The sequence below is a fragment of the Bos grunniens genome, chromosome 3 (genome assembly GCF_055505025.1).
Source record: "Bos grunniens cultivar Pamir isolate PY7600 chromosome 3, Bosgru_T2T1.0, whole genome shotgun sequence".
NCBI classification, from domain to species: domain Eukaryota; kingdom Metazoa; phylum Chordata; class Mammalia; order Artiodactyla; family Bovidae; genus Bos; species Bos grunniens.
Genome location: NC_141167.1, coordinates 120,540,677 through 120,562,929, shown reverse-complemented (window position 1 = coordinate 120,562,929; position 22,253 = coordinate 120,540,677). Strand labels below are relative to the sequence as shown.

The following is a 22,253-nucleotide window of genomic DNA, read 5'->3' as shown; positions in this document are numbered from 1 at the left end:
ATAAACTCAAAAATAATAACTGCTAAACAGTTCATCATTCAATTTGACTGGAAGCAGAAATTAATGGTTAAGAGCATAATAATGCTCTTAATTACATCCAAAAGGTCAGAGACCTAGGTGTACCACTTAGCCTCTTTGCAGCTTTCTTAGCTGAAAGATGACGAGGATGAATGACGAAAAACACGCTTCGTGGGGTCACTGTGAAGACTAACGGGAAAATGCACGTGAAGCTTAGTAACCAGCACTGGTTTCAAAAATCACATATATATTGCTTCCTTTGCTTATAACATTTTCAACCCCACTTCCTACTCCCAGACTTGAACTGATAACTTGCAGTCACCCTTCAGGTCTCAAGTGTAAACACTGCTTCCTCAGGAAGCCCTTCCTAAATCCTCTCATTCTGATTAGGTGTCCTTATCTTATTCAGAGTATTCTGAATCTCCCGTATTTTACTCAATTAACTATAAACCGTGTTATTTAATGTATGACTTGCCCAACAGACTATAAGATTTCAGAGGACAGGGGCAGTCTGTGTCTTATTCACTACTCTTTCTCCAGTGTGGTGTGCATGGCAAGGAACAGAAGAAAACTCTATATTTACTGAATTAAATGAATGCAGAAGGACCAGTCTGATTGGTTAATTATAATCCACTTTATGTTCACAAGAATTATTACAGTTCCTGATAAGCTTACTGTCCTTATTCATTCATTCACATTCTAGAAAGATGTTTCAAGTTTAAAATCTAAATATTACATTTTCAGACTCCCCATATATTTTAGCTCTACTGCCGAGATAGGATCGAACCTACCATGTTCTATATTCTTTATATGTTTATTAAAATGGTATTCAGATGAAAGCCAAAGTATCTGTTGTGTCTACTGGTCTTCACCAAAAAAGATGCTTTTGAAGAATTCCACAGCTTAAAAAGAAAAACAAAATATGAAAATAAAACACAATTCGTCAATTTAGAACCCTATGGGCCAGAAAAGTTAAGAGATTTGTTCAATAGCATAAAGCCGGATAGTGCTACAAACAGAGGAAGGATCCAAGCTTCCTAGTTCTCTGTCTTTTCACTATGAAGACTTCACGGTCCACTGAGAACCACAATTCAAAATATTCTAAGCAATAATCTTGAAATGCAACAAATTCAAAGTAACTGAATTATTTTTTACAAACTTTTAAAAACTATGACTTGCCAGACCTCTACTTTATTAGAAACTTGGAAGGTAAGGTCTGGGCCTCTGCATGCTGAAAAAGTTCCACGGGCAAGTCTTATCCCAGCAAAGACTCAGTTCAGTCACTCAGTCGTGTCTGACTCTTTTCGACCCCATGGACTGCAGCACACCAGGCTTTCCTGTCTATCACCAACTCCTGGAGCTTGCTCAAACTGCTATCCATCCAGTGATGCCATCCAACCATCTTATCCTCTCTCATCCCCTTCTCCTCCTGCCTTCAATCTTTCCCAGCATCGGGGTTCTTCACATCAGGTGATCAAAGTATTGCAAAATATTGAGAACCTCTAATTTAATCAATCAAGCATCATTTGCTAACTGTCGACTCTATCTCTAGCAGCGTGTTCCCTCTCTCAAGGCTCTTAGGAAGAGACAAGATTTACTTATAAAACTCAATTAGTGAAGAAAATAAGACTGTGTATAATGAAGTGCTAAATTAGCTAAATGAACACAAATAAAGTGCTGAGTGCAGACAAAGTAGGACAGAAGCACAGACGTAGAGACAGAATAACAAATAGACAGGCCTGTATGATAAATAAGGGTAACCAGTTTCAAACAGTGCACCAGCAGGTTCTAAGAGCCTATGAAGGGGTCTACAGGGTCACTGTGGGGAGCAGAGGGAGATGTTTTCCCTGCCCCTGCGCCTTCCTCAATCAGAAGAGCTCCACTCTTACTTTTTATCATTAAGCTTCTGTCTAAAATTCATTTTGAAAATGATTCCAATGGCCTTTTGTTTGAAAACGTTTACACACGCAAATAAAGAAAAAAAAAAAAAAACCAGTGGTGAAGTAACTTGTCCCAGTCACAAAGCTAGTTAGAGATGGAGAGCCCAGGTCTCCCAACCTTCCATGCTGCTTTCACTGTACCACGAACACACCACAACATTCCGAGGGAGGGGGTGGTGTGAGCCCGTGAGCAAAAGTTCTCAAGAGTATCCCAGATACAAGACTGACCAAGACAGCGGGCCTACTTTCAGGACATGTGACGGAACTGTGACGGGGAGAGGAGAGTCCACACTTCAAAATAAATAAAGCCACCTTCCCAGAATAGCTCTTCAAGACAAAGTTTTAAGGTGATTTTTAAAAAAATTAAAACCTGTTAAAAGAAACACTGTTTGTGGTGGGCCTATAAAGAGACATAGAGGGCGATGGGCATGAGTTTGAGCAAGCTCTAGGAGTTGGTGATGGACAGGGAAGCCTGGCGTGCTGCAGTCCATGGGGTTGCAAAGAGTCAGACAGGACTGAGCGACTGAACTGACTATAAAGGGTACTTTCTATTGGAATTATTGAGTCATGCTCTTTAAGGAAGTAGTAAAAGATAAGAATGTATAGGCAGGGGTAGGGGCGAGATAACAGAATGCCTTGAAATCAAGGACAAGTTTATGTTTGCTACAATGCAATAATACCTCACTATATAGCTTCTGAAAGAGTATTAGGGGAGTACCTTCTTCTTCCAAGATGCAGGTTACACATGGGAATGTACAACCTGAAGTATGGTGTCCCACAGAATCAATTTAAAAGCTCCCTCTCTACAGCAGCACAAATAATAATAACTGCTAAATTTACTCTTGTGCTCATGGAAGAAAAACTATTACAGAACTTTAAAAATGCTTCTGCTACCAATTTGTAACTCCCCACAGCATCCCTGTAACACTGCTATTATCACCATCTTATTATTGAAACCACTACAGAAGCCAGTGGCAAAGGCAAAATGAGATGCCTAGAATTTACCGTGTTGAGACGTAATACTCAGTCCACACACAGTGGCATGAACATAAACCTCACATCCTATTATTAGTATGAGTTCCCTGGTGGCTCAGATAGTAAAGAGTCTGCCTGAAATGTGGGAGACGAGGGTTCGATCCTTTGATCAGGAAGATATCCCTGGAGAAGAAAATGACAACCCACTCCAGTCTTCTTCCCTGGAAATCCCACGGACAGAGGAGCCCCAGTTCATGGGGTCACAAGGGTTGGACATGATTGGGCAAGACACACACACACACACACAATTTAACTCTGTAACACTTTGTTGATTTTCACAATAAACGTGTAACCCCATGAAAACCACCCAATCATGTCTCAAATGACATGTCTAAAATTGAATTCATTGCCTAGTCCCCCAAATGGCTCTCTCTTCCAACTTCCCTACTTCTGTTCACAGCACTGCTTTTGATACTCTAAGCTCAAAACCCTGGTATCCCTTTGACTCTAATTACCTGCTTTTAAACACTTTAAATTAAGAACTTTGATTATGGCTCAGTACAGAACAAAAAAATTCAATGACTCCTACTGCCAAGCAAGTGGAATCCAAACTCCTACACCATCAACGCCTGACACGCAGGGCTCTCCAGAAAAGAATCCCAGCCTGCCTTCTACCACTTTGCAGTGTGCGGCCTCAGTAACAGCCAACCTAGAAGTCCCGCCAGCCCCCAAACACACTGAGTGCTGATTAAGCACATGACCTCGGGAGAGTCACTTAAACTAAGTTTTATTTTACTCAACTGTAAAATGGGTGCAATAATTTTTGCCTGAAAGGAGCAAACAAGTTAATGAAAATAAGAGTACCACCATAAATGTTAAGGTACTATAAAAATACAGACAGAATCATTATGCTATGATTACCGGTAATTTTATCTATACCTGCTTTGCTCCACAAAGGATATAAGATAGACCACATAAAACACAAAATAACAAGAGTTTAAAGGTGGAAGCAATAAAAGAAATGCAAAACAAAAGGTAAGGACCTAACATGGATCTGGGAATGAGGCTAAGAAAAACGGATGCTATAATTGCTTATCTAAGTTTTCAGGTTGATAACGTGGTCTAAACAGTGTAGTTTGATTTGAAAAGGAAATAAAGTCAATTAGTTCAGTGTCCCAAAGACTAAAAACAAAATCATTGGTCAGAAATAAAAAAGTTCTTACTGTAAAGACCGGCAAGAATTTCTCCCAAAGGTCCTTATTCTGTGCACAGTAACTGAACATTCTCAACATCCTATGAATTATCTATTTTCATTACATCACTATTAGACTGAAAGCCTTTTGACGTACGGTAATTGTCTTATTATATAATGTTTGTATCTCCCTGGTGGCTCAGCAGTAAACAATCTGCCTGCCAATGCAGGAGACCCAGGTTCAATCCCTGGGTGGGGAGGATCTCCTGGAGAAGGAAATGGCAACCCACTCCAGTATTCTTGCCTGGGAAACCCCATGAACAGAGAAGCTTGGTGAGCTATAGTCCATGGGGTCGCAGAAGAGTCAGACACGACTTAGCAACTACACAACAATCTCCATAGCTTAATTAGTCAAAACCCACATACCCTGACTTTTATATACTGGTTTCCATGGACCCAAATCCCTCCCTTCCTATTTCAAAAGGTCCTGCACACCACCATGTTAATCCCAGAATGCTGCTTTTATCACAGAATTCCTTACTTCAAAAACCTCTAACAGCCTCCCTGCACACAGAGTAACCTTATGCTTTACATCTTGAACACAATCTCCCCTGCAGTATCTTCCCTGTCTTCCCATTCCTCTAAATTCTTTTCACCCTTTTAAATGTGGCTTAAAAATCTAACCTCCTACTAAAAGTCTTCTCTGACTAGCAGCAATGTGGTAGAGGGAGAGATGGGGCAGGGGAGGAGAAGACTAAAAGTCTTCTTTACTCAACAGTTAAGAGACTGTGGGCAAGTCACTAAACCACCACCCTCAGTGAGAATACTGTCTCATTGGTAAAGGTTTTAAGATAGACTGTACCTAAATTACCTTCCAGCTTTAACCATTCTAGGATGTTTTGGTTCCTACAAACTTGGACAGACCTGATCTCTACTCTGACCATTATTATCTATTATATATTTTAATATGTAACTACAACCATCCCCTGCTATCCACAGGTGATTGGTTCCAGAATCTCCACAGATACCAAAACCCAGGGGTGCGCAACATTTGCATGTAACTTATGCACATCCTCATATACTTTAAATCATCTTTAGCTTACTTACAGTACCTAATACAATGTAAATGCTAAGTAAATAGTTGCCAGGATGCAACAAATTTAAGTTCTGCTTTTTGGAACTTGCTGGAATATTTTCCATTATTTTCAATCTGTAGTTGGCTGAATTAACGGATAACAAACTCACCAATATAGAGGGTTGACGGTAGACACACTGCTTTAAAATATTCCCTGCTAAGTATAAACTCCACAGCAGAGTCTTATATTCCCTTGTTAGCCTCAAAGACAAGTGGCATAGGGACCAGGTAAAAAGCAGCATATATATTTTTGTAAGCTTAGCAATGTTTAAATAATTATTTTTAAAAGATTGATTAAAATATACTTGCCTACTGCAGCATTAATCAGCAAAAAAAAAAAAAAAAAAGCATTTTTAACACTAAGCAGACTATTTTAAAAATATACTAAAGCAAGAAAATAGTTAAGTCACTTTTCTCTAAAATATATATTCATTCTGCAGATTACAAAGCTAGTCAGTACAACTTGAGGTGACCACATGTTAAAAATAATTGAGCTGTTTAACATACACAACATAATGTTCACTTCCTAGCCATTCCTGTTTGCATCTTCTGTTGTAAACAAAGGCTCACCAGTCCAAAAAAAAAAAAAGGTCTATCATAATTTTTATTATTTTACTGATTTAATGATTAACTTTACATGCTAGAGCTATGATTCCAACATAAAAACCAATAAAGTTACACAGAAAATTATGAAACAGAACAAGTGACAAATTAAACTGTACTTGCAATGACTTTCAATATCACAGGCTGAGTAAAGCTACTACCAACACTCACAGTGAGCCAAGTTTTGTGCTTCACACTGTCACTCTAAAAATTAATTATTACGTATCCTCTTCTGGATGAGTATCTAGTTTCCTGTATAGTACTTAAAAAAAAAAAAAAAGAATCTGATAAACCTAGAGGTTTGCTGATTCTTCTTTTGCTGATTGCTACGTCTGTCTATAAAATCTAGACAGCACTGAAAACTTGAGTACTTGCTTAACTGGGAAAAAAAATTTAAAAACAAAAGCATTTTATCAGTCACTAAATACAAATAAGATATCTTATCAATGCTCAGTAAATTAATATCCCACAGTAAAAACTACGTGTATTATACATAAAGAACTTCCTCAAATCAGAGGTTCTGAAACTCAAGACAATTCTCATATTCCAAATTCTAAACATACTGTACATGGATCAGTAAGTCAAGCACTGGCTCCACTCACGCTATTTTTGTTTCCATTGCTATTACTGCTAAAAGAGTTTATAAGGGCTCATTGCCAGTTTAGAGCACAGTTAGAAGTATTTCAGTACAAAATAAAATCAATTAATTCCTAAGAAGAAATATAAATCTAAGGTATCCAACTATCTATACAAAACACCAACAATGTGCAAAACTATTTGGCAAAAGAAGATGGATAAGTAATCTGTGAACCATAAGTATTACATCTTTCAATATTGATTCCACTCAAAAAGACATTTTTAAGCAACACAATCAAGATAAGAATTAAGCAAAATTCTGGTCCGAAGAGTTTCCTATAAAGAGGAAAACGAGGAAAGAACTCATTCAGGAGGGATACAGAAACTCAGATAAGGCAAATGTGTAACAATCAAATCTACACTCTCATGCCTAATATTAGATTTCCTTGAAGAAATAAGTAATAAACATGTTTGCTCAGGCATTTAACATAAAAGGAGACAACAGAAACACGGGTGACAGAAAAGGGACATGTTTTGCCTGTGATTTGCTCTGTTCTGTAAACAATAATTGTTTGAATATTCCCAAACAAAATCATTTCCACTAGGAAAACACATTCCTGCTTAAAATTAGGCTTCCTAGTAAGTCTTTACTAATTACAAAAACTGTAACTGAACCAACACTGACAGTCACATACCAGTATTTTAAAAGAAAATTAATTTTAATAGGGCTTGAAAGAAGACTAAAGCTGTCAGCTTTCAACGTTAAAAAAATAACTGATAACATTAAGGGAATCACTACTACATTATAGTCTTCCTAGTACAAAGGGACAGACGTTCATGAAAGTGAGAGACCAATTTTAAAAACACAACTTAAACATACAAACCCACACACCTAAACTCAAGATCAAGCAATACAAATTCAAGAAACTGTTTCATTCTTAATGGAAAATACTTGTGAAAGGCAACATTCAAATTTCCAGTTATGTCATTTTAGAACCACCTGCTTAAGATATACAAGGCTCCTTTAAACATCTCTGGTGACTTTATAAGAGCAATTTAACATTCTGAACCGTAAACTTATTCCAAGATCCACTGAGCACATGAATAACAGATTAACAATTACTTCAACCTATGCAGTAATGAGACACATTTTATTTCTTCTTTATATTGCTTATCAAAGCAGAGAGTAATAAATCTAAAATATGCCAGAATACTGTACCACTCAACCTGGAATAACAGTCACTGTTTCTTCCTTGACGACTGGGATTTTTGACAATGTCAAAATGAAAGGAACTGGAAATTAGTTTGGGGGTCAAGGTTAAAAATGACTTGAACAGTAATGCCTTGGAAGAACAGTCCTCTTAGAAATTAAAATATTTGGTCAGCTGTCACATAAATTTTCAAGACCTAAGTTCAAAAGTACCATTATAATTACTAGACAGGGCAAGAAAGAAGGAAGTCACAATGGCTTTTCCGAAAACTTGTGGGAAGCCACCTGACAGATGCAAAAGGAGAGAAGCAGGCCATAAACTCATGCAGGCCTCACCCTAACCCTAACCCTAAAATACTCGATGACTCTCCTCTCACACCGACAGAGGCAGGAATCAATCACAACAATTCCACTACATTCCCAGGATATTTTAATCATCACTTTAAGATAAACTAGTTAAAAATAAGATGGAAAATGTCTGACAGGAAAATTTAATAGGTCAAAAATCATCTGTGCATTCATACCTCACAGTGAAACAATTTTAAAAATCACTAATCAATCAAAATAAAATGCACAAACTTGTCCAGACTAAATTAAGACAATCCAAAAAGAATTCTGAAATTTAAAAAAAAAAAAAAACTGTTTGCAAAGCACATGCTTTCCTGTTAAGTATTTTACCTTAAACACTATAATTTCAACCTAACAATATACAACCCTCATCCTCTTCAAGTTCACTCTACTCACTTTAACAGGTTCTAAGCCAAATATGATCTCTCCTTTATCCTGAGCGATGCTCTGAAGAAATTATATCAAGAAATATAGCTTCTTACTAGAGTTTGGGGGATTATAAAAAACCTATCTAAAACAGGCATACTTATAGATCATTTCTATGATTATACTTATTTAAAACCACGGTCCCCAATTGAGAATTTTAGGAAATGAATTTTTACAACAGCATGGGAAGCCAACCAAAATATAAGGCCAGTTAACAATACTCACCCTTTCCTGTATCACAATAATTGTAAGAAAGAAATTTTGTTTGTAAAACGCAATGTGCATTTTATCATCTTGGATAAAATATTTGCAGCCTCGGTAGTGGTTAAATTGCAGCTATAAAGGAAATTGTCCTGAGATAAATGGTTTCCCTATGAGGAGGTTTCATTGCTACACTTCACCTCAGGACAATAAATCAAATTAACTGCACCTTGTCCTTTGTCCAATGACATCATCAGTTTGACCACATCTTCAGAATCGTGTGCAAAAACATACGCTATTTAAGGCATGAAATCATGTTACTGTTTTCTGTCCATCCAACCTCATGCTTCAGGTCTCTGAAGCAGTTATTCACCTGAACATTCTCATGAAAGCGGCAGATTCTTTTTTCCTGCTGCATTCAGGCCCTGCCTATTGGCAGTAAAAGAAAAAAAAAAAAGTGAGAACTGGTATTTGCAATTGGCTTGTTTTTAGCCCATCAAATCCAGAATTTTATTTCCATTTAAACTGAAGACTAATGTCTCACAAAATATGTATCTTGCAACTGACCATCAAGTGCATTAACATAATTTCAAAGGTTAAACAAGTCGCTGTTCAACAACTCTTCTCCGATACTTTACTAGCAGGGGTTTAAAAAACACCAAGGAGAAGCCACACCATGCTTTTAAAAAACAGGTAAGAACTATACAAAATTAAAAAGACAACTCTACTAAGGGAAAGCCCCCAAATCAAAATTATTTCTTTTAAATAGCAAAAGTTAATCTGCCTTTCACAGACCAAATGTTCTAAGCCTACACAAAATATAAAATCAATTCTGACAACTTAAAGATGAGGGGTGGGTGTGCTTGGGAAGGGAATAAGTTTCAAGATCAGAGTAGACACAATGCCTCAGTTTATTCTTCCATTTTCACTCATTTAACCTTGACACAAACACTCAAAGAAAATATAACCCCATATCTGTTTTCAGGAGTGCTACAATTAAAATAAGTAAGTCTATAACAGTGGTAACACAAAATTAATATCAGCTCCATTTTAAATTAGAATGAAGAGGCTGAAAGGGGAATACAGCATGCTGTTAATTGGAACTTCTAAAATAACTAGCTATTCTACAACTCCTAGAAAAAAACTACTGCTTTTTTTTTTTTTTTAAACAAATACCGAAGATCTTTACAAAGCCTGAAAGTGTTTAACTTGGGGGTAGAAGTCAAGGGGCAGGGGTGAACTAGCCCGAAAACAAAGTGATTTATTTTATTAAACCAAAATAGGTTTCATTCGCCTCTGAAAATGAGAAAGCATAGATTTTTTTCCTTAGGCCCAATATTATGGCAAACCATAAGAAAGTCTTTTTTAAGATAAAACAGAACACGACAGAGTTGATGCTTAGCTAGAAGCTGTTTGAAAGTTGCTAACGCCCAAGAGGGTTTCTTCTGCCCGTGGAGTAGAGGTAAGCGTACGGAAGTTATTTGGGGGGGTAGGGGGAGTCATTTTGGTTATTAGTAAATAAATCAAGCGGCAGAGAACATGAGGCCTAGGCCACTGCTACATAGGGGCCAAGGCCTAGCTCTCTCCCTCTCCTCCCAGCCCAGTCTGGGTTTGATCTCAGAGCCCTGTGGATTGCCAAGGAAAAAAAAAAAAGAATCATATCGAACCACAAAAGCACATGGGGCGAATGTAAAATATAAACACGGCGTTGGGCTGTGAGTGGCTGTTATTAAAGGTCTGAATTACTAAACATGAGAGGCGGGGAAAGCCAGGCGGCCATTTCAATAATATAAACCTCCCCGAATTAGACATTATTCAAATGAGAGAGGTTCAGCTAACCAGAGCATAAGAGGACCCAGCACCCAACAAGAAAACAGGGGCAGAGACCCAGGAAGGGGGATCCCCGCCCCTACCCAACTCCCAACCGGTGGGGGGTAAACCGAGAATATTATCAACTTGTCAGCCAGCCGGTTCTGGGGCCGGGCAGGAGGGCAGCGCTTCACGTCCGAGTTCCCGGGAGGCCTCCGGGCGCCGCTGGGGCCTGAGGGGGAGCGAGGCCCCCGAGGGCCCCCGGCCCCGCGGGTCTGGGTCAAGCGCAGAGGCGGGGGGCAGACAGGGTGGGGCAGGGGACCCGGAGCTCAGACCGCGCCAGGCACCTTCATTCGGCTCAACTCTCCCGAGAATCCACGGCCGCCGGGGAACAAGGGGCTTCCCCAGGACTCGCTGGGACCCCTGACCGGTGGCCCGGAGCACATGGGACGGCCTCAGAGGACCTGCTCCTTGGAGGGGAACTTTCCCCGAGGGCCGCTTTCAACCCAGTCCGCCCCCAAGGGGGCGAAGCGCGTGCCGGCGCGGACTCCCTAGTCCCTCCGCCCGGAGGCCCCCTCGCAGCGCCCAGGACCGCTCACCCCTACCCATCTACAGCGCAGGCCCGCCTCCGGTCAGGCCACCGTTCGGGGGATGAGCGGGGCGCGGCCGGGGCGCCCGGGGCCGTGACCCGCGGGCTTGGCCCCGCTCGGACCCTGGTGCGGCGGCGGGGCGCGGGCGCGGGCCGGGCGCTGTCCGCGGGCGCACCCGGGCCGCCCCCCGCGGCCAGCAGCGCGGGGGAGGGGGCGCCCCGGCCCGCGCCGGGGGCAGGACACGTGCGGCGGTCCGGCCGCCGGGGTCCACTCCGGCCCCGCCGCCTCCCCGGCATTGTGCTCGCCGCCACCTCCATCTCGCCCTCCACGCCCCCCCACCCCGCGCCCGCCCGGCCCGGCCCGGGTCGCCCGCCCGCGCCCCGCCGCGCCCCGCCGGCCCAGCAGCTATGAATATGTAAAACGTCTTTATTGTCCTCTCCCTCTGCCCCGGCCCCGCGGCCCCGCCGCGGACCCGCTCGGGTTGGGGCTCGGCGGCGAGGAGGCGGAGGCGGCGGGCGGCCGGCGGCCGGCGGAGGAGGAGGGCCGGTGCCGGCGGGCGGGCGGGCGAGCCCGCGGCGGGGTGGGCTAGGGGCAGGAGGAGAGCGGCGGATAGCAGCCCCCTTTGCCCCTCGTCTTCCCCCTCCGCCTGGGCGCTCCGAGCCTCTTTCCCCCTCCGCTCGGCGCCCGGCGGGGGCTCCGTGCTCCCTGGCCCCCCATCTCCCCGCCGTTAATTATAATAATCCTGAGTACTAATAAATTATGCTAAGTCGCGGGGGGGGGGCAGCGGGAGCCGGGGTTGAGTATGAATATGAATATGTAAAATGCTGTAATGATTACCTGCTGCTGCTGCCGCCGCGGCTGAACTCTCATCTTGACTCGCTGCTCCTCCGTCCGCCATTTTGAATATTTTAACCAAAATCGCCCGGTCGATAAACCCTCCCTCGCTCCGGCTCCCCTCCCCCCGCCCGCCCTCCAGACCTCCTCCCTGCTCTCCGCCCCCTCCAGCTCCCGCCTCTCCTCGGGCGCGCGCCAGGGGGCGCGCGAGGCTGTCCCCCTGGAAGAGGCCCACCTCCACCGGGCTCTCTGCGCACGCGCCCCCTGGCAGCTGTGGCTCCTCAGTAGCTAAAGCGCCCTCAACCTGCGAGTCACTCCTTCGCTTCATTTCTTCTCGTCTGGGCTCTGCACATGCGCGAATTTCCCCAAGCGCCTAAAAGGCGGTCTGCGCTTGCGCCATTTCCCCTTGGCTCCGTCCTGATATGTGAAGTGTAAAGTGTTGTACGGAGCGCGATTGTGGCATCTTAATATCCTCCCTTCTCTTCCCGCTTTACTCTCCTCCCGATTTTACTCTGGCTTCCCCCAGTGGCATGCTACAAGAAGGACAGGGGACACGGTGGCCGAAAGGGTGGAGATGCGTGAAGTGTCGGTGAGCGGACTGGCCCGCGCCCTCTTCGGTGCGCACTTTTTAAGGCTTTCCGCGCTGTTTAAACACCGACAACAAAGGACGGGCCGCTCCCCTGCTAGGTAATTTCCGGCCCTGCGGGCAGGTAGGGACGGAAACCAGCCTCGGGGAACCGGGCTGGAGGCACCTGCTGAGCCTGGCGCGGGCCTCCCGCTTTAAGTTTGAATCCGAATTAGTCCCCGCCCTCAACCTTGCGAATGCTAGAGTCCTGACCCGGGCCAATGCGAAGCGGAGGGTCCTGTGATTCTTTTAGTTAGCCCCAGATCTTCTCTACTTGTTTCCAACACCCCGCTGGCTTCCACGTTAGCTGGGAGTTAATTATTAAGTCGCTAATTCCCGCCCCTGCCCTTTCAGGTGCCTCGATCGCCGCTCACCGGATGGAAACAAATAGCCGACCTCTGGTCTACAGATAGGCATTCTTCTCTTCCTTTTGGTTAGGAACATCTTTTGAAACCTAACATAAACTGAAAACCCACGACCTAGTAAATAAAAAAAAATGTCGAAATCAGCGGTAGCTTCATCAAGAATTTTATTTTGTTGCTTCTCAAGGTAAATATGAAGAGTAGGCTTTTTCCGATGTAGATATCTTTGCTTGTAACTAGTCACAATATTCTAAGATTTCTTTAGTAAGTGTAATAGATTTTCCTGAACAAGACTCAGGTCTAATTATTTTACGAATTTTTAAGCTCTACGGTTTTTCCAGTTTTTTGTTTTTTGTTTTTTTTTCTTAAGAGAAGTCTACTATATTTCATGGTTACCAAAGAAAAGTTTTTTAAAAAAATCAGTTTTATGTAGTCTTGAGAAGAAAAAAATGAGTGTAAGATTTATATTGAGTAGGATTACAAATTCTGGTCTTCCCAGAATGGCTCAGGTGAAGAATCCGCTGGCCAGTGCAGGAACTGAAGGAGACTGGGGCTCCATCTCTGGGTGGTGAAGATACCCGTGAGGAGGAAATGGCAACCCGCTCGGGTGTTCCTGCCATTCCTGCCGGGATAACCCGATGGACAGAGGAGCCAGTTGGGCTGCAGTCCAGGGAGTCGCAAAGAGTAGGACACGACTGAGCACGCAGGCACGATTTCTTCACTGAGGAAAAAAACTGATCTCTAGGAGATAGCCAGCCATTGTTTAATACCTAAAGTTTTAATCATTGTTCTTAGCCTGCTCATTGAATTTCTTACACTGTGCAAGTACAGTTAAAGCTATTGTCAATGTCAGCCAATGAATTCCAGGTGGTATTGATTTATTCATGGCAATTAATGCCTAGGGTGTACGCATGACTGTTTAAGCCAAATAATCGGGCTGCCCTGTAATCTAATTATTTCAGACAATGGCCAACCAACACACAGTTAAGGAAATGCAAAATTCAATCATGTTACAATTAATCTGTAAATATAGCATATTCACCAGCATTGCTATTAATAGAAAGTCTCAGAATCTTCAATCTATGTGAAACTGAAAGTTGCTCATCAGTCAGACTCTTTGAGACCCGGTAGACTGTACAGTCCGTGGAATTCTCTGGGCCAGGATACTGGAGTGGGTAGCCTTTCACTTCAGGGGATCTTCCCAAACCAGGGATCGAACCCAGGTCTCCCACGTTGCAAGTGGATTGTTTATCAGCTGAGCCACAAGGGACAAAGTTAAGTACATGACTCTGCTTTAAGGGCAACAAATTTGAAGTCATCTCCACTAAGAAAAAGAAATCAAATACCCTTATTTAAATTCTTATCTTCTATTTAATCTTTGTTTTGCTCTTTGTTTTAAAAAGTAAATTAATATGACTTTCAGGAAGGAACTGAAGCCAGTGCATCTGCTATTCATTATTATTTTATTTATATAAAAGGAAATTTTTATGGAATGAACTTTTATGTAAAGAAAAATACTCTGTGAGGAAAAGAAAGCTTAAAATACTGTGTATTAATGATTCATCTTCCTCTTGATGGTAATATTTATGTTTGCAAATGTGTGCCCAGTTCAGTTCAGTCACTCAGTCATGTCCGACTCTTTGCAACCCCATAGACTGCAGCATGCCAGGCTTCCCTGTTCATCACCAATTCCTGGAGCTTACTCAAACTCATGTTCATTGAGTCGGTGATGCCATCCAGCCATCTCATCCTCGGTTGTCCCCTTCTCTTCTGGCCCTCAATCTTTCCCCAAATCAGGGTCTTTTCCAGTAAGTCAGTTCTTCACATCAGGTGGCCAAAGTACTGGAGTTTCAGCTTCAGTGTCAGTCCTTCCATTGAATATTCAGGACTGATTTCCTTTAGGATGGACTGGTTGCATCTCCTTGAAGTCCAAGGGATTCTCAAGAGTCTTCTCCAACACTGCAGTTCAAAAGCATCAATTCTTAGGCACTCAGCTTTCTTTATAATCCAACTCTCACATCCATACATGACTACTGGAAAAACCATAGCTTTCACGAGACAGACTTTTTTGTTGGCAAAGTAATATCTCTGCTTTTTAAGATGCTGTCTAGGTTGGTCATAACTTTTCTTCCAAGGAGCAAGTGTCTTAATTTCATGGCTACAGTCACCATCTTCAGTGATATTGGAGCCAAAAAAAACCAAAGGCTGTCACTGTTTGCATTATTTCCCCATCTATTTGCCATGATGCCATGATCTTAGTTTCCTGAATGTTGAGTTTTAAACCAACTTTTTTCATTCTCCTCTTTCACTTTCATCAAGAGGCTCTTTAGTTTTTCTTCACTTTCTGCCATAAGGGTGGTGTCATCTGCATATCTGAGGTTATTGATATTTCTCCCAGCAATCTTGATTCCAGCTTGTGCTTCATCCAGCCTGGCATTGTGCATGATGTACTCTGCATATAAGTTAAATAAGCAGGGTGACAGTATACAGCCTTGATGTACTCCTTTCCCGATTTGGAACTAGTCCCGATTTGTTCCATGTCCAGTTCTAACTGTTGCTTCTTATCCTGTATACAGATTTCTCAGGAGTCAAGTCAGGTAGTCTGGTATTCCCATCTCTTGAAGAATTTTCCAGTTTGTTGAGATCTACACAGTCAAAGGCTTTGGCATACTTAATAAAGCAGAAGTAGATGTTTTTTTGGAACTCTTGTGCTTTTTTGATGATCCGCTGGATGTTGGCAATTTGATCTCTGATTCCTCTGCCTTTTCTAAATCCAGCTTGAACATCTGGAAGTTCACGGTTCATGTACTGATGAAGTCTGGCTTGGAGAATTTTAAGCATTACTTTGCTAGCGTGTGCTGTTGCTGCTGCTAAGTCGATTCAGTCGTGTCCGACTCTGTGCGACCCCATAGACGGCAGCCCACTAGGCTCCTCTGTCCCTGGGATTCTCCAGGCAAGAATACTGGAGTGGGTTGCCATTTCCTTCTCCAATGCATGAAAGTGAAATTGAAATTGCTCAATCGTGCCTGACTCTTCTCGACCCCATGGACTGCAGCCCATCAGGCTCCTCTGACCATGGGATTTTCCAAGCAAGAGTACTGGAGTGGGTTGCCATTGCCTTCTCCTTGCTAGCATGTGGGATGAGTGCAATTGTGTGGTAGTTTGAACATTCTTTGGCATTGCCTTGCTTTGGGATTGGAATGAAAACTGACCTTTTCCAGTCCTGTGGCCACTGCAGAGTTTTCCAAATTTGCTAGCATATTGAGTGCCACACTTTCACGGCATCATCTTTCAGGATTTGAAATAGGTCAACATGAATTCCATCACCTCCACTGGCTTTGTTTGTAGTGATGCTTCCTAAGGCCCACTTGACTTCACATTCCAGGATGTCTGGCTCTAGGTGAGTAATCACACCATCATGGTTATCTGGGTCATGAAGATCTTTTTTGTATAGTTTTCCTGTGTATTCTTGCCACCTCTTCTTAGCATCTTCTGCTTCTGTTAGGTCCATACCATTTCTGTCCTTAATTGTGCCTATCTTTGCATGAAACGTTCCCTTGGTATCTCTAATTTTCTTAGAGATCTCTAGTCTTTCCTGTTCTATTATTTTCCTCTATTTCTTTGTATTGATTACTGAGGAAGGCTTTCTTATCTCTCCGTGCTATTCTTTGAAACTGTGCATTCACAACCTGACTGAACTCAGGCTCTACTACAAAGCCACAGTCATCAAGACAGTATGGTACTGGCACAAAGACAGAAATATAGATCAATGGAACAAAATAGAAAGCCCACAGATAAACCCACGCACCTATGGACACCTTATCTTTGACAAAGGAGGCAAGAATATACAATGGAGAAAAGACAATCTCTTTAACAAGTGGTGCTGGGAAAACTGGTCAACCACTTGCAAAAGAATGAAACTAGAACACTTTCTAACACCATACACAAAAATAAACTCAAAATGGATTAAAGATCTAAACATAAGACCAGAAACTATAAAACTCTTAGAGGAGAACATAGGCAAAACACTCTCTGACATACATCACAGCAGGATCCTCTATGACCCACCTCCCAGAATACTGGAAATAAAGGCAAAAATAAATAAACGGGATCTAATTAAAATTAAAAGCTTCTGCACAACAAAAGAAAATATAAGCAAGGTGAAAAGACAGTCTTCAGAATGGGAGAAAATAATGGCAAATGAAGCAACTGACAAACAACTAATCTCAAAAATATACAAGCAACTCCTGCAGCTCAATTCTAGAAAAATAAACGACCCAATCAAAAAATGGGCCAAAGAACTAAATAGACATTTCTCCAAAGAAGACATACAGATGGCTAACAAACACATGAAAAGATGTTCAAGATCACTCATTATCAGAGAAATGCAAATCAAAACCACAATGAGGTACCATTTCCCACCAGTCAGAATGGCTGCTATCCAAAAGTCTACAAGCAATAAATGCTGGAGAGGGTGTGGAGAAAAGGGAACCCTCTTACACTGTTGGTGGGAATGCAAACTAGTACAGCCACTATGGAGAACAGTGTGGAGATTTCTTAAAAAACTGGAAATAGAACTGCCATACAACCCAGGAATCCCACTGCTGGGCATACATACCAAGGAAACCAGAATTGAAAGAGACACGTGTACCCCAATGTTCATCGCAGCACTGTTTATAATAGCCAGGACATGGAAGAAACCTACATGCCCATCTGCAGACACATGGATAAGAAAGCTGTGGTACATATACACAATGGACTATTACTCAGCCATTAAAAAGAATACATTTGAATCAGTTCTAATGAGGTGGATGAAACTGGAGCCTATTATACAGAGTGAAGTAAGCCAGAAAGAAAAACACCAGTACAGTATACTAACGCATATATATGGAATTTAGAAAGATGGTAACAACAACCCTATATGTGAGACAGCAAAAGAGACACTGATGTATAGAACAGTCTCTTGGACTCTGTGGGAGAGGGAGGGGGGGATGATGTGGGAGAATGGCATTAAAACATGTGTAATATCATATAAGAAACGAATTGCCAGTCCAGGTTTGATGCAGGATACAGGAAGCTTGGGGCTGGTGCACTGGGATGACCCAGAGGGATGGTATGGGGAGGGAGGTGAGAGGGGGGTTTAGGGTGGGGAACACGTATACACCCAAGGCGGATGCATGTTGATGTATGGCAAAACCAATACAATATTGTAAAGTAAAAAATAATAATAATAAAAAAGAAACTGTGCATTCAAATGGGTATATCTTTCCTTTTCTTCTTTGCCTTTAGCATCTCTTCTTTTCTCAGCTATTTGTAAAGCCTCCTCAAACAACCATTTTGCCTTTTTTCATTTCTTTTTCTTGGGGATGGTCTTTATCACTGCCTCCTGTACAATGTCAGGAACCTCTGTCCATAGTTCTTCAGGGACTCCGTCTATCAGGTCTAATCCCTTGAATCTATTTGTTACTTTCACTGTATAATCATAAGGGATTTTGTTTAGGTCATACCTGAATGGTCTAGTGGTTTTCCGTACTTTCTTTAAGTCTGAATTTGGCAATAAGGAGTTCATGATCTGAGTCTAGGGCCTAGTACAATAACTGAACATAGTAGATAGTCATAAATATTTGTTGAGTAAAAAATAATAAATGATACAGTTATATATGTTAGGATTATTTTAAAAATTGATAAATCATCTATTTGACAAATAGTTTTGAAATCTTCATTCTGCCATAAACTTTACTAGGTGTTAAGGATATGAAAATGTGTAAGATACTGCTTTGACCCCAGCAAACTTTGTGTATCAACGTTTTAAAATCCTTAAAACTCTGGAAGATAGAACTCTGATTATCCCAGTTTTCCAGGATGGGGAAATTGAGTCATATAGATATTATGTAACTTGCTTGTATTAGTGTTCTGCAAAGAAACAAAACCAATCGGAGATACATATATATAAATTTATGTATATGAAAGATATGTTTTATAAAGAATGAGTTTATATAATTACAGAGGCTGAAAAGTCTCCAGATCTGCAGTTTGAAGGCCCAAGAAGCAATGTCATGTTCCAGTCCAAGTACAAAGGCCTGATTCAACTTCGTATTCTTTCCATCATTATCCTAATATCCATTTCCATACTTGTTCCCAAGATTTCTGTCTGTGACAATTAGAAGACTCAAGGAGTTCTTTTGAAGTGCTGTGCACCTCCTCATAAATCAGGTAATTTCCAGTTCGTGATGGGTAGTTCAAGTCTCGTGGTAATTTGGTGGCCCATCGGTAAGCATCCAGTCTCTATTGAGGTCCAGTGGCAGGCCAAGAGCTATTTCCCAAAAGGAGAGTAGTAATCTATAGAAGATGTCAGGGCTTTGCTCTAAAATCCTGAGGGTTTGAGCTGTGGTTCAGTCGGAGCCCAGTGCATCCCCACCTGTGACTGACATGTCGAGCATCTCTGGATCTGCCGGACCCTGAGGCCTGTGTGGTGGAGTAGCTCACACAGCTGTCTGGTCTTGCTGCGCAGCTTTCCCGTATGCTGGGTCTCATTCAAAACTAATGGCTTTTTGAGTCACTTGGTAAGTAGGTTGAAATAACCCAAATGTGGGCTGTTTCCTCCAAAATCCAAAGCCCACTAGGCACTGTGCCTCTTTTTTTTAGTTGTAGGAGGAGCCAGATGCAACGATTTATCCTTCACCTTAGAAGGGATATCTTAATATGCACCACACCACTGAGTCCCTAGAAATTTCACTGAGGTAGAAAGCCCCTGAATTTGTGTCAGACTTATTTATCACACTTTGACACGTAAATGCCTTACAAGTTTAAGTATGAAGTAGTTCCTACTTCTTGCTTACTAGGTCCAATCAGCATGATGTCATCAATGTAATGAACTAGTGTAATAGCTTCTGAAAGAGAAAAGAGAGCAAGATCCTGCAAACTCAACTGTGATTCCCAGCTGGTGAATTGACATACTTCTGAGGTGGGATAGTGAAGGTGTATTTGCTTCAAACAAACTGCTTCTTGTGGGTCTTATTAACAGGGATAGAGGAAAAAGCATTTGCTAGATTAATAGCTATATACCAGAGGATGTGTTAATTTGCTCAAGCATTGAAATCACATCTGGTACAGCAGCTGTCAGTGAGGTCACCACCCAGTTAAGCTTATCGTAATCCTCTGTCATTTTCCAAGATCCATCTGTCTTCTGTATAGGCCAGATAGGAGAGTTAAATGGGGATGTGGTAGGAATAACCACCCCTACATCTTTCAGGTCCTTGATGGTGGAACTAATCTCTACAATCCCTCCAGTAATGCAGCTTTCCTTTTGGTTTACTACTTTCCTGGATAGAAGTAGGTCTAGTGGCTTCCACTTGGCCTTTCCCATGTAATAGCCTGACTCCCCAGGTCAAGGAACCAATGTGAAGGTTATGACAGCTGCTTCCATTTTCCAGGGTGGGGGACATTGAGGCATAGAGGTAGTAAGTAACTTGCCCCGTGTCACCCCACTATTAAACAGTAGAGCTGAGATTCAAACACAGGTCAGGGATTGTACTCTCGTAACACTGTGATGCTTGCTTTGGATCAGGAAAAATCCTGGGGGTGCCTAAAGTTCATGTGGTAAGAGAACATATTAACACATAACATCCTTGTATGTAATCTCATAATTAAAATACAGACATGGATGCAAATTTATGTTCACTCAAAAACATACATACAAATAGCAGCTCTGTTATATTTGCCAAATCTAGAAATAATTCAAAGGCTCTTAAACAAGTGAATGGAAAAAAACAAACTGGAGTACATTCATAATGTGGAATACTATTTTTCAGTTTAAAAAATGAATTATTGACAAATGCAACAACTTCAGTGAATCTCAGAGGCATTACACTAAGTGAAAGCAGAAAATCTCAAATCATGCAGTATGATTCTGTTTGCATGACATCCTTGAAATAAAACTGATTAGTAGTTGCCTGGAGGTAATGGTGGAAGGAGGTGAATATGTGTGTGTATATATATATTCACACACCATATACATATAAGGTAAAGAAGTAGTACAAAGGTATGGTGAATTGGCCTAGAAGTTACTGTTACTGGATGTTCTTTAGCTGACAGCAGTAATGTGTGGATGTGAATGTATAAATCTATCCTACTAAAGGGTAAGACACAAGCCTTTGTAACTAGGTGTGGCCACATGATTAAATTAAATTTTGGCTTTTGGGTTTTAAGGAATTGTTGGGTTGGCTTTCTAAGAAGCTCTAAAAGAAGAGTTACTTTTCATTGGAAAAGCCTCTGATGCTGGGAGGGATTGAGGGCAGGAGGAGAAGGGGATGACAGAGGATGAGATGGCTGGATGCATCACCGACTTGATGGACGTGAGTTTGAGTGAACTAAGGGAGTTGGTGATGGACAAGGAGGCCTGGCGTGCTGCGATTCATGGGGTCACAAAGAGTCGAACACAACTGAGCAACTGAACTGAACTGGGTTGGCTTTCTAGGAAGCTTCTAAAAGAAGAGTTACTCTGTTCTTCCTTCTTCCCTTCCTGCTGCCTGGAATGTAGATGTGAAGACTGAAATTCCTGCAGCTTTCCTGGACCATGGCGTATCATTCTCAAGAGAGAACATGTTAGAAATAGCAAACCAATCAGCTGAAGGGAAGCCTGGGACTGGGACTGGTCCGGACACAGAATTCCTTGTACTGAAGTTAACTCTCCATGCTGCTACATAGTTTTTTTAAAGACTGAGGAATCCAGATTCTGGGAAATGTATTTTAATTATTGTAATTACCTTAGTTGAATAAATTAAAAACAATTGTATTTTTATAAACATCTCCAACATTTTAGCTATTCATAAAGATTATCATTATAATTAGCAAATTAATTTCTCTAGTGACCTAAGGTGTATTTCATAACTAGTTACTCTTATAGCAGGGCTTTCAAGCCATGTTTCTTGAAGATCTTAGGCCTGGCCTTAAGAAAGGGTGAGCTCCAGAAAGCTCAACCCCTCCACCTCCTCTTTAGCTGAAATGATTTTACTTTACCTATATTGGAAATCAAGATAAAATTTATTTGAAAACATGGTATCACTATTTTAAAACATTATATATAATTCATATACATGTATGTGTGTGCTAAATTTTTTCAGTTGTGTCCAAATCTTTGCAACCCTATGGACTGTAGCCCACCAGGCTCCCCTGTCTATGGGATTCTCTAGGCAAGAACACTGGAGAGGGTTGCCATGCCCTCCTCCAGGGGATCTTCCCAACCCAGGGATTGAACCCACATCTCCTACATTGGTAGGTGGATTCTATATCACTAGCACCACCTGGGAAGCCCCCATATGTGTACAAATACATACAAATACATATATATATATATATGAAATTTACATATATATATATATGAAATTCATATATATGAAATTTACTATCC

General features: G+C 41.7%; 1 protein-coding gene and 1 long non-coding RNA gene across 10 annotated transcripts in view; one reads left to right on the top strand and one right to left on the bottom strand.

The window, feature by feature from the left end:
• The window catches only part of POU2F1 (POU class 2 homeobox 1), a 204,640-nt gene extending 192,401 nt beyond the window's left edge, over window positions 1-12,239 (bottom strand). For 6 of the 8 annotated variants that reach the window (XM_086393908.1, XM_086393912.1, XM_086393909.1 and 3 more), the window contains exon 1: window positions 11,861-11,928. Coding sequence is in view for 3 of the 8 variants with exons in the window: in XM_086393913.1 (XP_086250039.1) it covers window positions 11,861-11,921 (61 nt within the window). In the remaining 5 variants the exon portion in view is untranslated. Of the gene's footprint in view, window positions 1-11,860 lie in introns of all 8 variants that reach the window. The other 2 variants (XM_086393904.1, XM_086393905.1) reach the window with 1 other exon arrangement.
• LOC147377108 (uncharacterized) lies at window positions 12,229-21,936 on the top strand. 2 transcript variants are annotated; one of them, XR_015161349.1, is made up of 4 exons: window positions 12,229-12,544; window positions 12,837-13,031; window positions 18,851-19,057; window positions 21,384-21,936. It is a non-coding gene; the product is annotated as an uncharacterized LOC147377108 (long non-coding RNA). The 2 variants fall into 2 exon arrangements; XR_015161350.1 differs by lacking the exons at window positions 12,229-12,544; window positions 12,837-13,031 and adding an exon at window positions 16,138-16,244.
• Window positions 21,937-22,253: the final 317 nt, after the last annotated feature.